This window comes from Carassius auratus, unplaced genomic scaffold (genome assembly GCF_003368295.1).
Source record: "Carassius auratus strain Wakin unplaced genomic scaffold, ASM336829v1 scaf_tig00001591, whole genome shotgun sequence".
Taxonomy (NCBI): domain Eukaryota; kingdom Metazoa; phylum Chordata; class Actinopteri; order Cypriniformes; family Cyprinidae; genus Carassius; species Carassius auratus.
Window position 1 is genome coordinate 406,497 of NW_020523372.1, and position 21,486 is coordinate 427,982.

Sequence of the window (21,486 nt, forward strand, 5' to 3'; positions counted from 1 at the left end):
TACAGTCTAAATTTTACACGACAGAGAGAAAACCAAGAAATTCCCTATTGTGAAATTTTTGAATTCTACTTAGAGTAAGTTCCCCCTTCTACAGGTTAAAGTTCATAGTTCAAACTACTTTTTAAATGTTAAAACTGATTTAAAAAACGGTTTACAGTAAAGGTTTACAGTAATTTACAACAGTACTTTAGTTATGTCTTTCCAAGGGGTTGTTTCATGCATATTTAAATGCATTTTTGTGTATAGCCCAACTTCAGTATTCCAAAATTACAACATAACAAGGCAACAGTCTTTTTAACCTGAAATTTCACAAACACTCACCATAAACCTGCCTCTTCCACCCATGCCTTTACTCAAATATTTGGAGAAAAAGAAAAAAAAGAAAAAAGAAAACTTATAATGTATTTGCTTGATTTATTTGTCATGCCTTGACACACCAAGCCTCTTTGTGTCCAATCTGGTTATAATATTCATATGAAATGCTAAGCAAAAAATATAATACAGTGAAGTCAAAGCTTGTATTTCTACAACACTTTTTTTTTATCATAAAAGATCTAAATTTTTCAATTTCAATTCATGAAACGTCAACATGGCTGTCCTGCGTTTGAAGTCTGTCCCTTAAAGATGGAATTTTCTTCTGCTGGAGTCCATCTCGTGACGCTAAAACATTTAAAGGAGCAGTTAATGATGTATGACTGACACATAAATTACTGACAAATAACGGCACAATTCAAACAACCAATGAGGTTGATCACGAATGAGATTTTAGATTTAGAACGCACCTTGTGAACCCACTCATATTCCCCAAACTTTGAGTCAAAGGTTCCTTTCTGTAAAGAGCGAAGTTTAAGAGTGAAGCGAGGTCCTAGTTCCTGTATGCCCACTTTCTTCTCATTCTTGAAGATGTACCTGTATGATTTAAATGCATTTATTCAGTCATGTAGAAATAGAAGTTCCTAATCTGTATATCATTTTTAATCAGTTAAAATGTAACAATGCGTTTATAAGGGCCCTAATAGCAGTGTCAGACTTTTGAACTCTACTTAATATTCTGACCATTTGACTATTTTTACTACAATACATTCATACATCAGTTTTTAGAATCTACAGTGATACATACATGTAAGCTTTCACAATTACATAGCCCTTACAAATGAGAGAATATTTACCTGTGAAACCTGAAAAAAATGAAGTCTCTCTGATTGTGAAATGTGGCAACCTGACGGCCCACAAACTGTGGATCATGAGGAAACAGAGCAGCAAACATGCGGCCGATGGAGTGACCGAGTCTAGTAGTGAAGTTATTAAGGATGACTTCTGGGACGTGTTCCGTCGGGTCCTTACCTCTTCTCTAGTGAGGAAAAACAGGAGTAAGCATTAAGCATTTCTGAGTTCCATCGTCCCAAGTATGTAGTTTTTTAATGGGTTTTGGTAAAATGCCTGAAACAAGTTCTGTGATTAACACAAGTTCACAATATTTTCACTTTTTTATTCTACGATATGAAATGCATCAGCAATGCCCTCGTGATTTTCAGCACATCTTGAAAAAGGCAATTGCTAAAAAGTGGCTAAGTACTAGGTCTGGGACAATAAATCCATGCTTGAAGAATCTAGTAATTATTCCACAGATTTCACGAGTTGCATTCAGTTCGAAAAAGTCCAAATGAATTACAAGGATGTTCACAGTGGGCTGTTTACGTTATTTCATTGTGTCTTAAACGCCAAGGTGCAAGTACATTTAACCACTTACATGACAAACACACAAAGGGTCCTTCTTCACAAGCATTTGAGTGTGCAGTTAAAAACCAGCCTAGTGCACCATCTGCTGTTAAAAACTAAGCTCAGAATCCACTGCATGTGCATTGATTTGTTGTCCCAGCACTACTTAAGTATTAGAAGCTCTTAGGGACTTTAAATATCATCATGCTTAGCAGAAAAACACATCTACTCACTAGTCTGCTTTACAGCCCTAATGTATTTATATTTGCGTTTTCAAAAACTATTCCATTCAAACTTTACAACTTTTGTCTGAAGCTTAGCAGCAGTGATGTTAAAGGGTTAGTTCGCCCAATTTGCAAAATTATGTCATTAATAACTCACCCTCATGTTACTACAAACCCGTAAGACCTCCGTTTATTTTTGGAACACAGTTTAAGATATTTTAGATTTAGTCCGAGATAAGTCATTTGTGGATTAATGCGTATTGGAGACGTGAACCGTTTTAAACGATTCAGTTCGATTTGGTGAACTGTTTCAAAAAGATCTGGTTACATCGAATGATTCGTTCGCGAACCGGATATGACAAACTGCTTTGTTTTGAACGGTCTTACAAAAGACACGGAAGAGAAGACAATGCTGAATAAAGTCGTAGTTTTTGCTTTTTTTTGACCAAAATGTATTTTCGATGCTTCAAAAAATTCTAAGTGACCCTCTGATGTCACATGGATTACTTTGATGATGTTTTTCTTACCTTTCTGGACATGGACAGTATACCGTACACACAGCTTCAATGGAGGGACTGAGAGCTCTCGGACTAAATCTAAAATATCTTAAACTGTGTTCCAAAAACAAACGGAGGTCTTACTGGTTTGCAACGACATGAGGGTAAGTTATTAATTACATAATTTTCATTTTTGGGTGAACTATCCCTTTAAAGTGAAGTGGCCAGGGTTCTTTATATATCCTAACTTTCGACTGCATTTAGGCTTCATTTTCATCATAAACAACAAAGCTTATGTTTTGCTATTATCCAAAAATCCTATTGATTATTTTTTACAAGAGAAGCAGGGTGAGGCTCACTTCTGGTATGAACTACAGAAATATGTCTTCCTTGCCGAACTCCATTGATATAATTAGTCCAAATGATTATGTGATTAAGTATTGCACAACATGAATCATCAAAATTCACTGCATGACTAATTTTATATATATATATATATATATATATTAAAAAAAAAACACACACACATAATATTTCACTTACCTTCATTTCCTTGCGAAGGCGAACATTACTAACTTTGAAGTGTGCAGTTGGGCCATCAGGAAGGTGACAGAGAACCAAACCATCTGTGATACTTTAAGTGAGGGAAAATCCTTCATGTAGCATCCAGTGACTGCTTCTCGTGACCTCATTAAGAAGACGATTCAACAAAATCTCTCAGATCTAAAAACATGGTTATATACTGACGTCTGAGCAAAGGATACTTGGCACTTTTCTGTCCTCATTGATCACCATCAGATAAGTGAAACCTCTAGATACACACTGTGGAATGACTCTCTTCAAAGCCAGACCTCTTCTGTAGTACACATGAGCGTGTGGGATCACAGTCGCCAGCTGCTCACAAAACCTCACGGTCCTCTGAAAACAGACACACGTCATGAACCCATAAAAACAAAACCTGAAGTATATATCTATTCTATGCATAACACGAGTGAATTAGAAAACAGAACAGTAAACTGAACCCACTCCTCTGGGTCTGTCTGATGTGGTGATGAGAACTTTAGGATTCGTCAGCCGATTGAAGTAAGCAGAGAACTCGTCGGTTCCTTCATCGAAAGCCACCTGGATTTCCAACAAACTATTTCCAGGTTAGGTTCAAAATTGTACACGAGGTCTACTGAAGCAGACGGCATAAAGCTGACAAATCACACATCACCTCCTCATCCTCTGGGTTGACTGTAGTTTCATCGTATATTCTCTGGTTTTCTATTGTCTTGGGAACTTCTTTCGGTGGAGCCTGAAAAAGAGAAAATATATAGAAATAAAAATAAAAATAACCAAATTAAAAGAGACAGACATCTTTCCGATAACGTTTTGCAACAAACTCTTCCATTTGCAACAATGACTACGTTTACATGCAGCCAATAACCCGTTCAAAACCGGAATATTAGCAATAACCCGGTCGCACAAGGCCATGTAAACACCGGCAAAAACCCGGATATGCTCATATCTCCGTTTTTAAACCCGGGATATTATACCTGGGGTACCCCTTTTCTAACCCGAAAATTTGGTCTTGTAAACGCGTTTCGGCATATCCCCATCAAAATGTGTGTTCTGCGCATGTTCTATTCGCAAGGAATCTTGGTCTTTTGAGTCTTTGGATACAGGAAGAAGAATCGGAAATTACGCATATTGCGTATTACGTCCAGACGCTAACCGTGCGTCGCTGTTTACATCGGGATATTGGCGACTGATTACACATTCCATGTATACAGGAGTAACTCTCTCTGCTCACGCATGTAAACGGGTTATCCCGAATGTTTCAGAAACCCAAATAGTTACCTTAACCCGACCATAACCCAAATTTTAACAGCTTGTAAACGTAGTCAGTAATGCTAATTTGATGCTACTGAGGTGGGCAATCAAAATGATACACGGGTAGAAATGTGAGTATTGTTTATATCAAAGTAATGCAGTTTTTTGTGCAAAAGAGATCGTTATTTTAACTTCCGAGTTGTGAACGAGTCCATGGTGTGAACTGAATGTGACAAGACAAAACAAACATGCATAGCAAGAATAACCCAGTCCATTTAATAGATCCTTCAAAACTCACATTACGCTTCAAACAGTCTGATGAATACTGAACAAAACCTTTAGGGTGCTTATTTAATAAACGTTTGACTTGGTCAATGAACTGCAGTGTTTGTTTGTTTAAGTCTTTTCTGTAATAGGCTTGGGCGATACAACGGTACCGATATTTATCGACTGTAAACCTTCTACGATAACGATATAAACATTTGCATTTGAATGCAAAAATAGTACAATCAAATGTTAGAGGTGTGTGTCAGGGAGCGTTGTCAGTGGAGCACGAGATGCGGTGATGATAAGTGACATTGTAGTTTAATGTTTTGTTAGTCTAGCCCACAAAACAGGCAGTTACTGCATTATTCAAAATAGTAGAGAAATACAGTAGCTCTCTGCGTAGATCATCTAGATTAGGTTAAAACCATCCACATTCAAAAAACAATATCGGTCGATCATTACTAACCCTGAAGAGAAGACAATGCTGAATAAAGTCATATTTTTTGTTCTTTTTGGACCAAAATGTATTTTCGACGTTTCAACAAATTCTAACCGACTCTCTGATGTCACATGGACTACTTTGATGATGTTTTTCTTACCTTTCAGGACATGGACAGTATACCGTACACACAGTTTCAATGGAGGGACTGAGAGCTCTCGGTCTAAATCTAAAATATCTTAAACTCTGTTTTCTGAAGATAAAAGGAGGTCTTACAGGTTTGGAACAACATGAGGGTGAGCCATTAATGACATAATTTTCATTTTTGGGTGAACCTTTTAAGATCCAGTTAAAGAAATGGCTCATTTATATCAGAGCTGTCAACATTAGCTTACAACAAGACCAATTCTCGCTAGTGTGTGTGTATGTGTTCATGTATTTGTCTGATGTTTGTCTGATTGTTGGGCCTGCTGTGTTTCTAATGTACATCATAGTAATATATGAATATATGTATGTTTAAATATGTATAAATATATATACATAGTGAATATCAAGGTTTAGGAGAGCCAGTCTGATTATAGATGGTATGAAACCAAACATACCTTATCTCCAAGAACTTTTCTCTCTTTCTTCTTTTTCTTTTTCAGTTCCAACTTTTGCTGAAAAACATAATCGACATCTTTAACAATTTGGAAAATGTATGTCGCAGAGTTGCACCTTCAGTGATTAAAGGCTGTGTCTCAGATTTTAGCGAGCTACAGGACATTCATAAAAGAGTTGTTTAAAATAATTGTTTTTAAGTGATCTAATTCCGTTTTTTGGCACCAAATGCGCATTTGGTCATCAGTGACAGGACCTTTCTGTCTTGTGATGCCCATTTTGCTGTCTATCCTGACAGCTCGCTAGGTTTGAGACACAACCAAATTATCCGTTCGTATGTGTTGCAATACGTGTGTATATGATAGTGAGATGTCACCTTTCTTTTCTCCTCCTTGAGTTTAAGGAACATTGAATGTCTGCGCTGCTTGTTTTTGATCTCAGACACGCTGAATGTGGGAGGAAAACAAGCTCCCGACACGGGTTTCATTTCTGTTTCTTCACCCTCCGCCTGATCCATCTCTTGCACCGGAGCTTCGTCGGGTTTTACCTTTCGCTTTACTTTCTTCGTTTTCCCCTTTTTCTTAGAAAAACTTTTTGAAGTTGTTGCCTCGTTAGATTCCATTTTCTGTTGCTTCTGTTCTGTCTGCTTCACGTGTGTGTTATACATTACTTCCGGTCGAACTGGAGGTTCTTGCTGCCACGTGAGTTGCTGTTATGTTTAGCGCCCTCTAACGGAGAGGCAGCCGACTGATCAAAGTACGACTTTTGTAATAACAACAACATTTCTAAGGTAACTCTTACACATTTATTTTGTAACTGTAAATACTCTGAAGAATTTTTGATGCAGGTATCTATGTTAGTTTTTGATTGGATAAAATAATTAAAATAGATGAATCTATGATCCTTTTTTAAACTGTAATACTGGATCAGATGTAGTTGATAACACTTTAAAGATGAGAATTCTTCTTGGGAAGTTCAATGTACATAAAGCAAAAATAATGTCTATTACTCCCTCTTTAAAGTTTTTCTGTAAAGAACTTAAAATATTTAATGACTCATTGATTTCAATCACTAGGAACAAGAAATTTATAAAAACGTCTCTCATATAAAAACAATTAATCATTATTTTTTTATTTAATTTAATGTTTTACCTTCCATGATGTATATTTGTTATATATGTATCCCCCATTTTGTTTGTGATCTGTTTGATATTAAGTATCTTTGTATGCTTGTTTTTGAAAGAGAAAAAAAAAAGTAAAAAACAAAAAAACAAAACAAAAAACAAACAACAAATATTGTTACAGGTACAGGTTATAACAGGTATTCAATTAATTCATTCTTTTTAATTCACCTTCTTAATTCATTTTTTTTTATTTCACTAGTTTTACAAGTAACTACAAAGACATGGCACACAACAGATTGAATTAAATGTGAATTTGCGTACAGAATAAATGTGTTTATTAAACAAACATCACTCCAGTGATCTTTGTTTTATATACAACTTCAAAAATATTTCTTTCAATTATCAAAAAAAAAAAACTGTTTTATTTTGTGTTTCACAGAACATATTAACATAAACAGGTTTGGAATGACATGTCATAAAGGTTTGATACAAAATAAAACAACTTTAAAACTTGGTTAAAAAACAAACTGTTTTTCTTTTGTTGATTAGGTTTTCAAAAGTGGTTAATGCATGCACAAAAGTCAATGTACTGAAGGTATTTTTTTCAGCAGTGTTTATACCCAGCCATGGCTTGACGGAAAGCTTTATAAATGACTGAGCTTTGAGAACATATCAGCCCACCAGCTCTGCCAGCCTGGCCACTGTCTCTGTTCAAGTCCCCCAGACATGCCCACTGGTCTTTGAATGCATAAGACACGCACCACTTTGAATGATCCTCATAGCTTCTGAACATCTGCGGTCCTGGAAGACGAACTCTGTCAATGTTCATCACGTGCCGGGGAAGTGAGCAGTTGGAGGGGAGCCGATGTGCCTGGTGCAGCCATGACTCCACCAGCAGATCTGTCCCCAATGCTTGAGCCACCCAACCAGTGTAAATATCTGTAGAGGAGTATAAGTTATACTTATTAACCTATTACTCTGTTTCATGTTAAATTAATAGTTTACCTAAAACTGTTTAACCAAACATCCTCTGATCACATAGTCACTTTTAATTTTTGTGGGACACAAAAACCACAAAATCTTGAAGCCTGTCTATTCTCCTTTGCAATTACAATGAATAAGGACTGACAAATTGTTTGCGGTTTACCAAGCCTCCTGAAGTAGATACAGCTTTGAGAGAAAAAAACAAAAAACAAAACAACAACACCAAACATAAAATGGTAAAAACCTTTTTTTATTTTTTCTCTGAAAGCAACTAGTGTTTGTTTGAGGAAAAAAAACTCGCAGTCCTCATTTATTGCTTTTGCATAGAAAAATAATCTCATGATTTCTAATTTTGTGTTTCACAGAAGGAATATCAAATGCAATTAATCATTTGGGGAATGATGGGGATTGAATTACGATGGAACAATGACAAAATCACATTATATTTCACTACTGTAGCTTTTAGCCTACTGTGTCATGATGGGAATAGTAAGAAATAATAAAATAACAAACTATTTAACACTGTAATAATATATTGTCTAGTGTTGTGTCTTGAAAAATATTCATATTATATAATGGTCATACGGTGGTATGTGAAAAAAACATGTAGGGACTGTACTTCTTGCACACTTGGATGGTTACATAACCATGGCATAATGCAATATCAATAAACTGCTGTAGGACCATCCGTCTGAATATATAGAAGAGTTTTTGCACTTGAGAGTTCTCACCATCCACATAGTTGTGTGATTTGGCAAAACTGAAAAAAGTTTGTCCTCGGACGGACTTCAGCTTCTGCAGACTTCTTCTGTTTTTAATGGCAGGTGTCTTACCATCACAAATCTGTGCCATGACTGCAAAGTCCGGGCGAAATGCCATAGGGACAGAGCAGTTATACATGCGTGGATTAAGATATGCTAACTGCCATGCTGTTAAAAGAGAGGAATACTTATTTCAGACTGTGAGCAATAAATCAGAAATATCCTATATACCGGTAATAAAAATTGCATGTGCTTACATATTTGAGGGAACTGTGCGTAGTTGTATGTAATACAGAGCAGAGTCTGTCCGTAGTATTTTCCTGTAGATGGGTAACTGTAATTTCTCTCTGGAAACGGAGGGAAATGAGGAACACTGTGTGTGAGCCAAAATCCCTGAGAGTGGTCAAACATCAGTACGCCTGCAAAAAATCATAGTGATGACAATCCACTTAAACCATACAGTTGGATACAATATTTACAAGTTTCGAATCTTGTTTACGTAATGTATCAGCTAGGTTTGAGGGTATGAGAAGAGCAAGAATAGGCCAATTCAAATACTGAAATAATGCCCACTTGCTTCACAAGAGAGAGAGAGAGAGATTTGTCCTTAACTATGCCATTTTTTCACAAACATGACTTATTAGGCATCGCCTTTGTGCTATAACTTTAAATACTAAAAGTGAAAAGGCAATATTAAGTGAACAAAATCAAATTAAAATCTAATATTGTTGTTGAAATCTGTAAATCTGTGTATTGTTGCAGAGCACATGATCGTGAGGAGCAAGGAGACACAGGAGATTTAGTCAACATGGAATTTTAATTCAAAGGCGTAGAAAACACAGGAACTCACAGAAGACGTTTAAGACATTTAACAGCGGATGGGAAACATGGGGCAGAACTCAATATCAATACACAGACACTGGTAGAACACAGCTGGGATCAAAATAACTACACGGGGAACACCTGGAACTGATATAACTAAGGACAGGAACAGGAAAACCAAATATGGTCGCAAGACAAAGTCTGACATGTATACGTTGTATATACATTGTCACACATAAATGTACCTTTTGTATGTCCATAGTTGCTTGGGTACTTCAGTTCTGGTGGAGCGTCATTGTAAACCATATAGACTGAGCCGTTAGACTGAAAAATGAAAGTACAGTCATCTGCAGTATAACATTTGTACAAATAAATGAATACAAAATGGAAAGATTTGAACTTTTGTAACAGTCCTAAATATTGTGGTAACTGCATACAGTAATATAAATAAGTAATATATTAGTATTCAAAGAGCATCTTACTGTATATCTGGAGTAAAGCTGTGTCAGTGTTCTTCCTAAAGCTCCTTTACTGCTGTTGACTGTATGTTTGCTCATCTGGAAATCCACGACTGATGGATCCAGATACATGTAATCCACTCCACTTCCCTTAACTTCCATCTTGTAAATGGGAAGTTTGTAAATAATGAACCTTTTAAAACAATATATGAGAGTTGCAATACTACGAAACCTTGAATATTTTGATACACATACCAGTTTATAGTAGATACAGTAAGATTGATTTCAACAACAACTGTCAAACATGTTTTCATAAACTAATCCTAAACCTGACAGCAAAGGTTTCATCTTACCAGTCAACAGGCTGACCATCCTCATTTAAACAGGATATCACTGCCTCTGAAAAACTGATAAAAAACAACAGCGTATACACACAGACTCGAAACAACCTTAACATCTCAGTCTGATTCAAAGTGAATAAACCATCTGTATTTCCTGCTTAAATGAAAACAGAGAGACGCTTTCTCGCGTATTCCAAGCTGTGAAGTCAAAATAGCTGCTCTCATGTCAAAAAGAGGAAGTTTGTCTTATGACCGAGATCCTGCAGCTGTAATAGTGACAGTGAAGCAGCCTGAATATAGCAGGGACTGGGGAAATGAAAATCTGCTTCTTTAAAAAACTAGATTTTTTCCCCCTCAAACCAGTAAAAAAGTCAGTAAATTAAGTAATATAAGTGTGTTGTTACAACCTATCCCCACCACCAGATTTAATTTATTATTTATGAATAAACCCTGTAAAGTCTAACATGTGAAATAAGAGTCTTAAAATGCATATAGAGTATGTAATTTTTTTTTTAAATGGAACTTTTTAAAACAAACTTTTACAGAGTCTAACATATTTATTCTATATTAAATACAATATAAAAACTACTATGAAATCTATATGTTTTGCTTGGCTCTTCAGTTCTGGACTGAAAAGTGAAAGTAATCTTAAATATAGAGCCAACACTCGAGGAGGAAATGTGATTTATTGGTGCAGTTGCCATATCGTGAAAGAAGAAATTCTGATAATGTATATCAACATCTTACAGTACAGCAGTCTGCTTTCATAAAATGCTTATACATATTATTTGTCACTCTATATATCCCAATAATATGCCTAAGATGATATATAATGATTAGTTTTATGGTCAACATAGTTTTTGTGGTGAGCAAAACATATTATGCAGTACAATTAAATGATAATTTATAGATAAACGAATTTCTCAAAAAAACATACTCGGGTTACCTGAGCTACGGGAACGAATGCGTTTTGCTTAAGACACTATGGGGAAAACTCCTTTTTCTTCCATGACTGATGCCTTTTTAATAACACAGTTATAACAACAACTGTGTAATAGCGGAGATGCATGAGCCTATGACAACGAAGACCACCAGAATGGGTCGGGCCATCTGGCAATATAATCAGAGTAACAGAGTACATCCCTGTCGATACTTCACTCGTACTGCGTCTTGCTTAAGATGCTATGGGAAACCTGTCTGCCTGTATGGGGCGAAACACTAGGAAGCGCCAACAGAGTTATTACCTTTACTCTGAATGGAGTAGAAAGCACTTTAGGTTTGTAACATTGGCTTGTCTTCATGATGGCCTTGGAGTCACCGGGCTCAAATGTGAGGCAGGTGGGGCTCACAGAGAGCGCCTGAAGATCTCCTATACGCTTTACCAATAATAAATGCCAGTAGCAGAGTGGTTTTCAGGGAACAAAGGTCAACAGACTATAGTGGCTCAAAGGGAGGGTTTTTTACTGTCCCATGTAGGTGTTGGGGCGAGGTGGGTTGAGGCTCCTATACACCTTTAAAAACCGAGAACGGCCCTGTGTGTGACTGTATGTAGCGAATTTTTTGTGTGTTTGTCCCCTTTCAATGAAAATGAGCTTTTGTCTCCCTTTTCAGAAGAGTGCGGAGCTTCAAGAGCTCATGCTCGTGGTTTAACTGGTTGTGACCATGTTACTGACCACATATTGCTTCCAAATGCAATTTTTAACTACCACATTCCTATTTACGATGATTCTGGTAGCAAATGAAGGCATCATTAGTGAAAACAGGCAGAGACAATAGCCCTGTTTCCACTGTCGGGCCTGTGCGAGTCAGAGCTTTAAATGGGCCAGACGGGGCTATTAGAATAACAGCCCCGAGTATAATGTCATAGTAGTGAGATGTCTGAAACTACTAGTTTGGAGAGACTGTTTATGATTTATTGGGATTAGAAAACAATGAGTAGGTGTATTTTTACCATTGTAGGCTGGTTGTTTTCACACACTGTGGCCACACAACTGTGTTCAAACACCTTATAAAAGTGATTTTTGCATTCTATGGCACCTTTGAAGAAACACAGTCACTCTACCAAGTTAAGAAGAGTCACCCAACCCACACAACTGGCACACAAAGGGACAGCTTACAAATACAGAAAAAATCCACCAAAATAACTAATACAAAACAAAAGACAATGATAATAATAGCGACTATGATAAATTATTATTGCTACTACAACATAAAAAAACTAAAACGAGAAGGAAACACATCAAACTCACAATGACAAACCAACACATACACAATAAATTATAACAAAAACAGTACAAAAAACAAAAACAACTGAGCGCAAAGTAACCAAACTCACATAGAGCACCACTCACAACAATTAAAACACAATAAAGGCATTTCAAGGCACTTTTGTTCAGAGCTCATGGATGCAGCCTATATATTTCGCTAACTGCCCAATGATAGCACAACCAATGAACAACTAGCCAAAGAATTGTAAGCAGGAAGAGCTTCACTAGCCCGGCAACATTTGTATTTATATTTTAAATTCACGTCACAATATGTTGTTGTGCATTTATTTCAGGTTTATAATTCATCAAGAAACAACACAGGCACTACATTTCCTGTTTATCTGTTTAAACATTCAACAAACCAAATTTTGAATTTACAAACATATTTATTATTTTTTGTGTAACCACACAAGTAAAATAAAAAATAGAAAACTGTTGAAATGAAAACATCATTCTTGTCTCGGATAAATATATTAATAAATTTACTTCAAAAATGTGTATGTGTTCATCTTTATAACTTCTTTGTTTGAATTCATTTATAAAAGCAATATAAAATAATAATGGTCACATTTGTTAAAATTTCAGTTCGTTTCAGTTGAAAGGTGTTTACAGTAGTTTTTTTTTTTGAGTAAAAACAACACAATTAACATCAAAGAACAATTAACTTCATCCCCTTACTATAAGGATTTAAGTTTAGAAAAAAAAAACCTGAATCATATAATCATGCATGTAAAATATCTGGGATTTCATCAAGAAAATTAATTACATTTAATGATCCTTTTTTTTTTAGCTATTAACACAAAAGGTAGGAAGTCAAACAGCACTGTAATGAGGACCAGGAAGTAGATTTTTTAGCAGTCTGAAAAAGCACCATTTATTGCAGTCTACACTCACTTTTGTTTCATCTTCTAAAACACCGTTTCACAAACCGCTGTAGACTTACAGTGCTGTGCTGGCTTTCAAAAACAACAATTCACCAACTGATCAGGAATCACATTGTTAGTTACAGAATGAAATAAATAAACTGAATTTATAGCAGCACAAAGCACTGTCATTCTGACAGGATTCCTGCAAACAAAGCCCTAATGCGTTGAGCATTAATAGCTGTAAACCACAGCAAATACATCATTTTCAGACACTTGATCATTTGTGCTGTTATCTCAATACACTTTTTATCTATTAAAAACCAGAAAAACAAAAAGGAAAAATAAACACCAACAAACTAATAAAAATCACACGGCAACCTCCCGCTCATTTCTATTCAAAAGTACTTCATGCGTTACACAAAAACATCTTCAAGAATAGTGTTCCATTTATCATTTCATGTTATTAAACTGAGCATTTAATCTTAAAAGCTGTAATGATTTATGTACAAGCACACAAAGTGAAGGTAAAATCTGAACGAACATGTTAAAACGTAGGTAAACTAAAAACAGTAGATAGACCTGTACAGCAGAATGAGACCTTAAAGCAATAAATTCCCCATGTTTCTTTATTAAGATGGATAAAACGTATTAGTTCTGCCTGCAGTTACCCTGCTGTGATTGTCTTCCATGCATCCATGTGACTGCAGCAGCTACGAGACGTTACTTTTTAAGTGCTGGGTTTGGAGAGGCTTGACGTGATACTCATAGATCTTCAGTGCAGGACCCAGTTTTATTGACAGTCCGGTCAGAACGTCATTTCGAGTCATTAATAAAAGGGATTTGCCATCGATTTCCTGTCGGGGAAAGTGGAACAAAAATGATACAGGAGATAAATAATACAACTATATTATCTATTGATAACATGATGGTCTTTTAAAATTATAAAGCGCCGCTCCATTGATCTAAGAAACTGCAGAATTACGGTCAATTCCCATTTATTTATTTTTTTATATACAGCTGACTTTGAATGAGAGATCAACATGAAAAAGGCATTGTTGAAATGTAAATGTAAATACAAACCATGTTATTACTGTACATTATTTTTGTTGAGAACTGGGGGTCAGGCCTTTCGAGAAACGTTTGGGAGAAATGCAAGGATAAAATGTCACTGCATTTATAATGGTTGGAAAAGTAAAGGCTTTTTTTGTTCAGTCGAGAATGTTTTGTAAAGTTTCTATTGCTTTTTCTGTTATCAACATTTATTGATTTAGACGTTTTCTCCAAAGTGACTCTTAATTCAATTATTAAATACGCAAAAAAAAAAAAAAGAAAAGAAAGAAAGAAAAAGTGTGTACACACAGTATATTCACAGTATTATATCATATGAATCTGGTTAGTGTGTAGAAATATTTAAAAATATATATTTCTATTAAAAAATAAAAATAAGTAAGGAATTTAGGAATATAACAAAATATCCTACCTGATCCTTGAAAGCGTTGGCTTGCTCCTCAAACCCTGTGGCTTTAAAATAATTGACCACATCTGCTACGGCCCAGTGGGCTGGATCAGAGACCTGCCCATTCTCCACAGAACTGTTGGGGAGAGAAAACGTTTTCACTGAGGCATTCGCATAATTCCACCCCAAAAATTACATTTTGTCATTATTTTCTCACTCTCAAACACATAGGACTATCTCCGGAAAGTAATTGAAGATATTTTTAATGAAATCTGAGAGATTTCTTCTCCCTCCATTAGAACTCTGAAACTTCAAAACGTCCATAAAGACATCATAAAATGAATCCATATAAATCAAGCAGTTTGAATCGACATGAAGAGGAGTTATTTTTACTTTAGGGTGAACCAACTAAAATAGGTGTCCAGAGAAATCACACTGTCTCTGTAACAGCACACTAGAATATATGAGTTTTTTTTAGTCAAGACACTGTTCTATGCATTTTACAAATTCGTATATGCTGATATTGGGTTGGTTGAAATGTTTTCAGTGGGCAGTGTTTTGGAGAGAGGATGTGTGCCTAAATTTCTCTTCCGTTAAAAACAGTTGCCATACAAATGATTCTTTTCAGTCTGGCTGCCATGACTCTTCTTGTCAAAATAACTGAGAGGCTGAAGAGTGTAAAGCATATTTATTCAAATGTGAGGTTTGTTCGTTTTTTTTCTTCTGGAATTTTTTCATACAAACAATCCAAAACTGGTCCATTAATTGGGAACAAGAAATTATTATTTTTTTAATTTCTACAATGGAAGTAACAGCAACTTGGCTAAATAAATGGGTTGTGAAGGTAAGTTCTGCTTTTCTGAGTCAGAGCCAGGGATGAAATTATATTTCTGGCCTTGTGATGAAAAGGCCCTGCTAGTTTTGACCAAGTACAGTCAAAATCACTTCCTGCGTAAGATGAAAGAGTAAAAAGTACAGCAACAACATACAATTAAGATGTCAAGACATTAATAAATGTTTCTCACTCAAACTCAATTGTTAAAACACTTGGACTCCAATATTATCCAATATTACTCTGTACACATACCTTTTGGCGTCCACTGATCCATTTTCCTTGGTTTCCATGACTGCTGGATGAATAATAATAATAATAAAAAGGTTTAACACATGCAAATATAGTCTATCATCACTGGTGTAGTTTTTAAGAAATACTACAGTATGACATTATTACTCAATTTCAATAAACTGTGTCATGTTTAAGCATATAATAAATAACTTCTTTAGGTGGATAACGGAGGCTCTGTTTTTATATGAACAATAAGAATCGCATTAATCTGATTTATTGCTCACCTGTATGTCAGAGAGGTGAGACTAATCTTTTCCATTAGATGTGAGTTGTTTCCTCGTGTCCTGCTCATTCCCTCCTCATCAGTCTCCTGCTGTGTAGAGCTGCCCCATCTTCAAGAAATCCACACACGTTTAGAAATAAACTTAGAAAATTGATTCTGCAATCAAAAAGATGATAAACCAAAAAGTTTAGGACCACAAAACAGACAAGAGATAAAAGTTAAACATGTAAGGTTATCTGTCAAATAAACAAAACAAAAACATTTTATTAACAACTAAAATATATTAATACTACCGTCATTATTATAAAATGACTATCATCGCAATTTTGAAATAAAAACATACTGCATTTCCAAAACAGCTTGTGCAAATATAATGAGCCAAATATCATTTATGAGACGTTATATAAGCATTTTCCTTCATATTTGAGGTTTGACAGGTTCGGTGTCTATGAAGAGAAACACGATGAACAAAATGACAGCCATAATTTTTAAAGCAAAAAATAGATTTTTTCATTGTAAATAAAGTATTTAATAATTTATTGTAAATAAAGTGTATACTTGTAAATACAATAATTGTAAAATGCCGTATCAAATATAGTTATAGCAGGACTAAATGTTATCTGTCGCTGAATCTGTATTCTGTCTGGTTAAACAGAAGTATTGGATCATCAAAATATCCATTTAATATATTACAAGTGTTTTCATGATAAATTTCGACAGTGTGGTGATTAATAAAGCAGATGATAAACTCATTAGCTAGCTAGCTTCCATTAACTCAACATTTATGACATTTGCCGTCTTTCTGAGCAAACAAAACAACAATTAACAATTATTTGGATGAAAAGCTTTTTTCTTACCAATTTAACAGATGTTTTATGTAGATTGTTTGAATGTTACTGATTCTCGATCATTGAAACAATATTACGCTTTTTTCCCCCCAGCACATTCCGACTAATGCAGGCGCGGGGCTTTATGGGTAATGTAGTTTCGAATGATGGGAAATGTAGTTGTTCACACATCTCTTCAATAATGAATATGCAATTATACGCAGTTATCAGTTACGTTAAGAAAAAAGTAAAAAGGTAAATCAGCATCTTGACAAGGTATAAACATGCATTACTTAGGACGGACAGTAATTCACTTGTTTCTGTGAACTTCTGAAGGTAGTGACCTAGCCTTCTGATGTGTAATATAATTTTTCTTTCAATTTCCATTTCCATTTTCCATATATAATGAGCAAATTCATAATTAACCATATTTTAAAACCAACACAATTATCTTAAAAAAGAAAAAAAAAATGTAACAAAAATGTTTGTATTTATCTTTTGTTTTGTTTGTCTTTACAAAACTATGAAATCTTGAATCATACTTCCCTAATTAAGCCTGGTGATTTTAAAGATGATTTTAAGACACACTATTTAACAAAAATTGACTGAAAAAAAAAAGATGATTATTATATTTAAAAAAATATATTTTCTTTCTGCCATTATAAATTACTGAAATGATATTATTATGGCACATGATGAATTAATACTTTTGATACATAGCTTTTGTTTTGCAACATAATGCAACTGAACTATGAGATCTGCACAGAGATAAGGTGAATAGGACAAAGCGATTCCCTGTAATGTATTATGGAATATAACCAATTGGCATCCAGAGATGGATTTACTTGTTTTCTTTTCTTTTCTTTTTTTTTTTTTTTTTTGCAACTTTATTTATGATTTTCAACAAAACATTGACATAAGTTCAGCATTTCTTACAAAAGTTGTGTTCACTCCACCCCCCACCCCCATCCAGGTGGCATCCCCACAAAAAAGAAAACAAGTATACACAACAAAAAATTAAAATAAAAATAAAAAATAAATAAATAAATACAAATTCCAAACAGTCAGAATGCGGGCATTGAGGAGACTAGGGACGGCAGTCAGAGAGAAGTGCAAGAAACTAAATTACCAACAAATAAAAAGACAATGAGTCAAGCAAAAGGCAGATTCTTGATATGAGTTATGAACGGTGACCAGGTTCTGTCATATTTACCCTCCAAGCCGTGCACTGTATACCTAATCTTTTCCAGAGCTAATCCCAACATCACCTCTCTAATCCAATGGACATAAGAAGGAGGGTTTTTCGCCTTCCAGTTGCAATTTTATGGAGGTGGGAGAGCTTTAGCTCATCACGTGCTTCACCGAAGATAGCTATCAAGGGGTCAGGCCGCAGTGTTTCGCCAGATATAACTGACAGTGATTGAAAAATTGATGACCAAAAATCATACAAAGATGGACATGACCTAAAAAATGTGCCCCAAAGAAACAGGGGAATAGTGACATCTAGAACAGTTTGGTTCAACATTAGGGTATAATTTAGACAGTCTTTCATTTGAGTAATGCAATCTGTGGACAACCTTAAATTGAATCAAGCCATGTCTAATACAGAGAGAAGATGTGTGTATGCGCTGTATGGTATTTTTCCAGATGTCTTCCGGTATCATTTCTCCGAACTCTCCTTCCCACGCTACCCTGATTTTTGTCCCATGTATGAGGGCAGCTATCAAGAATTAATGTATAGATCTTTGATATTGCTCTTTTAGTAGGTTGACTCACATTAAAAACTAAATACAGTAGGTCTTTAGAGGGTGGAGATGGGTACCCTGAGAAAAATTCCGAGCCTGAAGGTATCTAAAGTGGTGAGACTTAGGTAAATTATTGTTTTCACATAAAGATTTAAATGAAACAAAGCCATCCTCAGTGAAGAGATCTCGAAAGAAAACCAAGCCACTTCTGTGCCAAGCTGCAAATGCATGATCTATTTGAGATGGTACAAAAAGATGATTAAACATTATTGGAGAGAAACTACATGTATTTATCAAATTAAAATGTTTCCTGAATTGAATCCAGATCTTAATCGAATTCTGAACCACCAAATTTGAGTTCAGCTCAGTTAATTTAATATTTAGTGGGAGAGGGGCAGTTAAGATTGAAATCGGAGAGACTGGGAGTGTAGCTTTCAGTTCCATATCAGTCCAGACTGGACCCTCCTTATCTGTGAACATGGTTATCCAGTATGTCAACTTAACAATATTGGCTGCCCAATAATAAAACAAGAAATTAGGTAAACCCAAACCCCCATCAGACTTAGCTCTCTCCAGGTTTGCTTTCTTCATATGTGCAGGTTTTTTGTTCCATATGAACAAAGAGATACAGCGGTCCAACTGAGCAAAATAGGATTTGGGGAGAAAAATGGGAATCATTTGAAATAAATAAAGAAACCTGGGCAGTACAGTCATATTCACTGCATTTATCCGTCCTGCCAGGGAGAGTGGAGTTTTTGACCACCTATCCAGATCAGTTTTGGAACGATCCAAAATAAACCTGTAGTTATACTGGAAAATAGCCTTAATTGAGTCAGCTATTTCTATTCCCAAATAAGTAAATTTTTCATTTTCAATTTTCAAAGGCAAATTTTCATAAGTGATCTGTTTTGCCAGATTATTTTATGAAAACAATAAAGATTTTGACAAATTAACTTTATACCCCGATATGTTACTAAACTTTTGTAGCCAATAGAGAAGATGGGGCATACTCTCAATTGGATCTGAAATCTGTAAAAGGCATCAGCATAGAGCAAAGTTTTATGTTTTATTTCACCCCTGGATATACTCTTTATCCTCTCATCAAATCTGATAGCAATTGCCAGTGGTTCGATCGCAATGTCAAACAGGAAGGGCGACAGGCAGCAACCCTGTCTTGTTCCCCTGTAGAGCGGAAAGTATTCCGAGATCAGACCATTTGTCCTGACTGCCGCCATAGGTGTTGAATATAGAACTTTGATCCACCTACAGAAAGTAGGCCCCATGCCGAATTTTTCTAAAACTGCGAAAAGATAGGTCCATTCGATTCTGTCAAACGCCTTTTCAGCGTCAAGGCTCAGAATAACTTCTGGATGTATCATTGAATGGGGGGAAAATATCACATTAAATAGTCTTCTCACATTAGAAAATGATTGCCGTCCGGCAATGAAGCCTGTTTGGTCCTCATCGATAATGGTGGAAATAATAGGGTCTAACCTTTGTGCAAGAGTTTTGGTTAAAATCTTATAGTCACAGCACAGAAAGCTTATTGGTCTGTATGAACTACACTGTACAGGATCCTTATCTTTTTTAGTAAGACTGAAATCGTGGCCTGGGTAAGCGTCTGCGGCAAATTTCCAGCAGCCAAAGCTTCATCATAGACTGATTTCAGGATGGGTATGAGTTTAGAAGAGAATTCCTTGTAAAACTCCACGGGGAAACCATCCGGACCTGACTCCTTTCCTGTCTGAGACAACTTGATGGCACTCGCTAATTCCTCAAGCAACAATGGCTGTTCTAAAGATGACTGAGCATCTGGAGAAAGCTTGGGGAGATCCAGCGAATCAAGAAATGAGTAGATCTCAAACGAGTCACTACCCACCTCTGATTGATATAGGGTAGAATAAAATTGTTTAAACTGATCATTAATGACTCGGGGATTGCGGGATATCGAGTCAGCACCTATTTCAATTCCTGAAATCATTTGTTCAGCCGACTGCTGTTTGAGCTGTAGTGCAAGGAGCCTCCCCGCCTTATCGCCATGCTCATAATATACCTGTCTGGATTTAAAAATATTTTTTTCGGCTTTCCACGTCATAAGCGTGTTAAATTCTGTTTGCAGCAGTAATTTCTCCTTGAAAAGATCTGACGTAGGTAAAAGAGCATAGCGCTTGTCAATATCTGCAATTTTGTCAGCCAGTCCTTTAAGTTGTTTAGAACGCTCCTTATCTCTATGTGCCACATAAGAAATAACTTGGCCCCTAATATAGGCTTCCATAGACTCCCACAATACTCCCCTTGACACATCCTGAGTGTCATTAATTTCCAAAAAGAAGTCGATCTGATTGTTGAGAAAAATTTTGAAGTGTTTACATAAAAGTAATTGGGGATCTAACCGCCATGTTCGTTGGGGCGCTACTTTGTCTGGTAAAAACTGGTATTTGGTGCTGGTAATTAAGGGTAATAACTGGTTATCGATAATAAATTAATCAATCCTGGAGTAGCTATGATGAACAGGGGAGAAGAAAGAAAATTGCTTCGTACCTGGATTTTTTATACGCCAAGGGTCTGATAAACCATAAGAACGAAGGAGAGAATTAATAGCCACTGCAGCTGACGAGAGAGTATTGTTCGACCTTACGCTTGACCTGTCCAACTGAGGATGGAGGACACAATTAAAATCTCCACCTAGAATTAGTTTGTAGGAGTTAAGGTCTGGGAGAGTCGAAAAAAAATTAAGAAAGAATTGTGCATTGTCCCAGTTAGGTCCATAGATATTAGCCAATATTAATGGTGTGTTAAATAGCTGGCCCACTACAACAATATATCTGCCATTAGCATCTGCTATTACTTCAGAGTGGATTTATTGTTTTCTATATGCACTGCATAATATGAAAACAAACAACAACAACAACAACAACAAAACGTA

The 21,486-nt window shown here is 35.8% G+C and overlaps 3 protein-coding genes across 7 annotated transcripts; all 3 read right to left on the minus strand.

Moving 5' to 3' along the window:
- Positions 1-394: 394 nt before the first annotated feature.
- On the minus strand, positions 395-6,253 carry LOC113069362 (ribosome production factor 1-like). Its single transcript, XM_026242382.1, has 9 exons — positions 5,938-6,253; positions 5,564-5,620; positions 3,657-3,737; positions 3,467-3,562; positions 3,205-3,358; positions 2,984-3,066; positions 1,170-1,351; positions 783-909; positions 395-660 (listed from the first exon to the last, which is right to left on the minus strand). The coding sequence occupies exons 1-9, from the start codon at positions 6,226-6,228 to the stop codon at positions 619-621; spliced, it is 1,113 nt and encodes a 370-aa protein (XP_026098167.1). The 5' UTR covers positions 6,229-6,253; the 3' UTR covers positions 395-618.
- Positions 6,254-6,877: 624 nt separating this feature from the next.
- On the minus strand, positions 6,878-10,310 carry dnase2b (deoxyribonuclease II beta). 2 transcript variants are annotated; one of them, XM_026242384.1, is made up of 6 exons: positions 10,063-10,310; positions 9,734-9,871; positions 9,497-9,575; positions 8,687-8,848; positions 8,400-8,597; positions 6,878-7,623 (listed from the first exon to the last, which is right to left on the minus strand). In XM_026242384.1, exons 2-6 carry the CDS (start codon positions 9,869-9,871, stop codon positions 7,289-7,291), a joined length of 912 nt encoding a protein of 303 aa, XP_026098169.1. In that variant the 5' UTR covers positions 10,063-10,310; the 3' UTR covers positions 6,878-7,288. The 2 variants fall into 2 exon arrangements, with proteins under 2 accessions (XP_026098169.1, XP_026098168.1); XM_026242383.1 differs by having other exon boundaries at positions 6,879-7,623; positions 9,734-9,902.
- A 1,644-nt stretch (positions 10,311-11,954) lies between these two features.
- LOC113069364 (sterile alpha motif domain-containing protein 13-like) lies at positions 11,955-16,968 on the minus strand. Of its 4 annotated transcripts, none has more exons than XM_026242389.1 (5): positions 16,846-16,968; positions 15,990-16,097; positions 15,727-15,766; positions 14,664-14,775; positions 11,955-14,037 (listed from the first exon to the last, which is right to left on the minus strand). In XM_026242389.1, the coding sequence occupies exons 3-5, from the start codon at positions 15,762-15,764 to the stop codon at positions 13,894-13,896; spliced, it is 294 nt and encodes a 97-aa protein (XP_026098174.1). In that variant the 5' UTR covers positions 15,765-15,766; positions 15,990-16,097; positions 16,846-16,968; the 3' UTR covers positions 11,955-13,893. The 4 variants fall into 4 exon arrangements, with proteins under 4 accessions (XP_026098174.1, XP_026098171.1, XP_026098173.1 ...); XM_026242386.1 differs by having other exon boundaries at positions 15,990-16,144; XM_026242388.1 differs by having other exon boundaries at positions 11,956-14,037; positions 15,727-15,769.
- Positions 16,969-21,486: the final 4,518 nt, after the last annotated feature.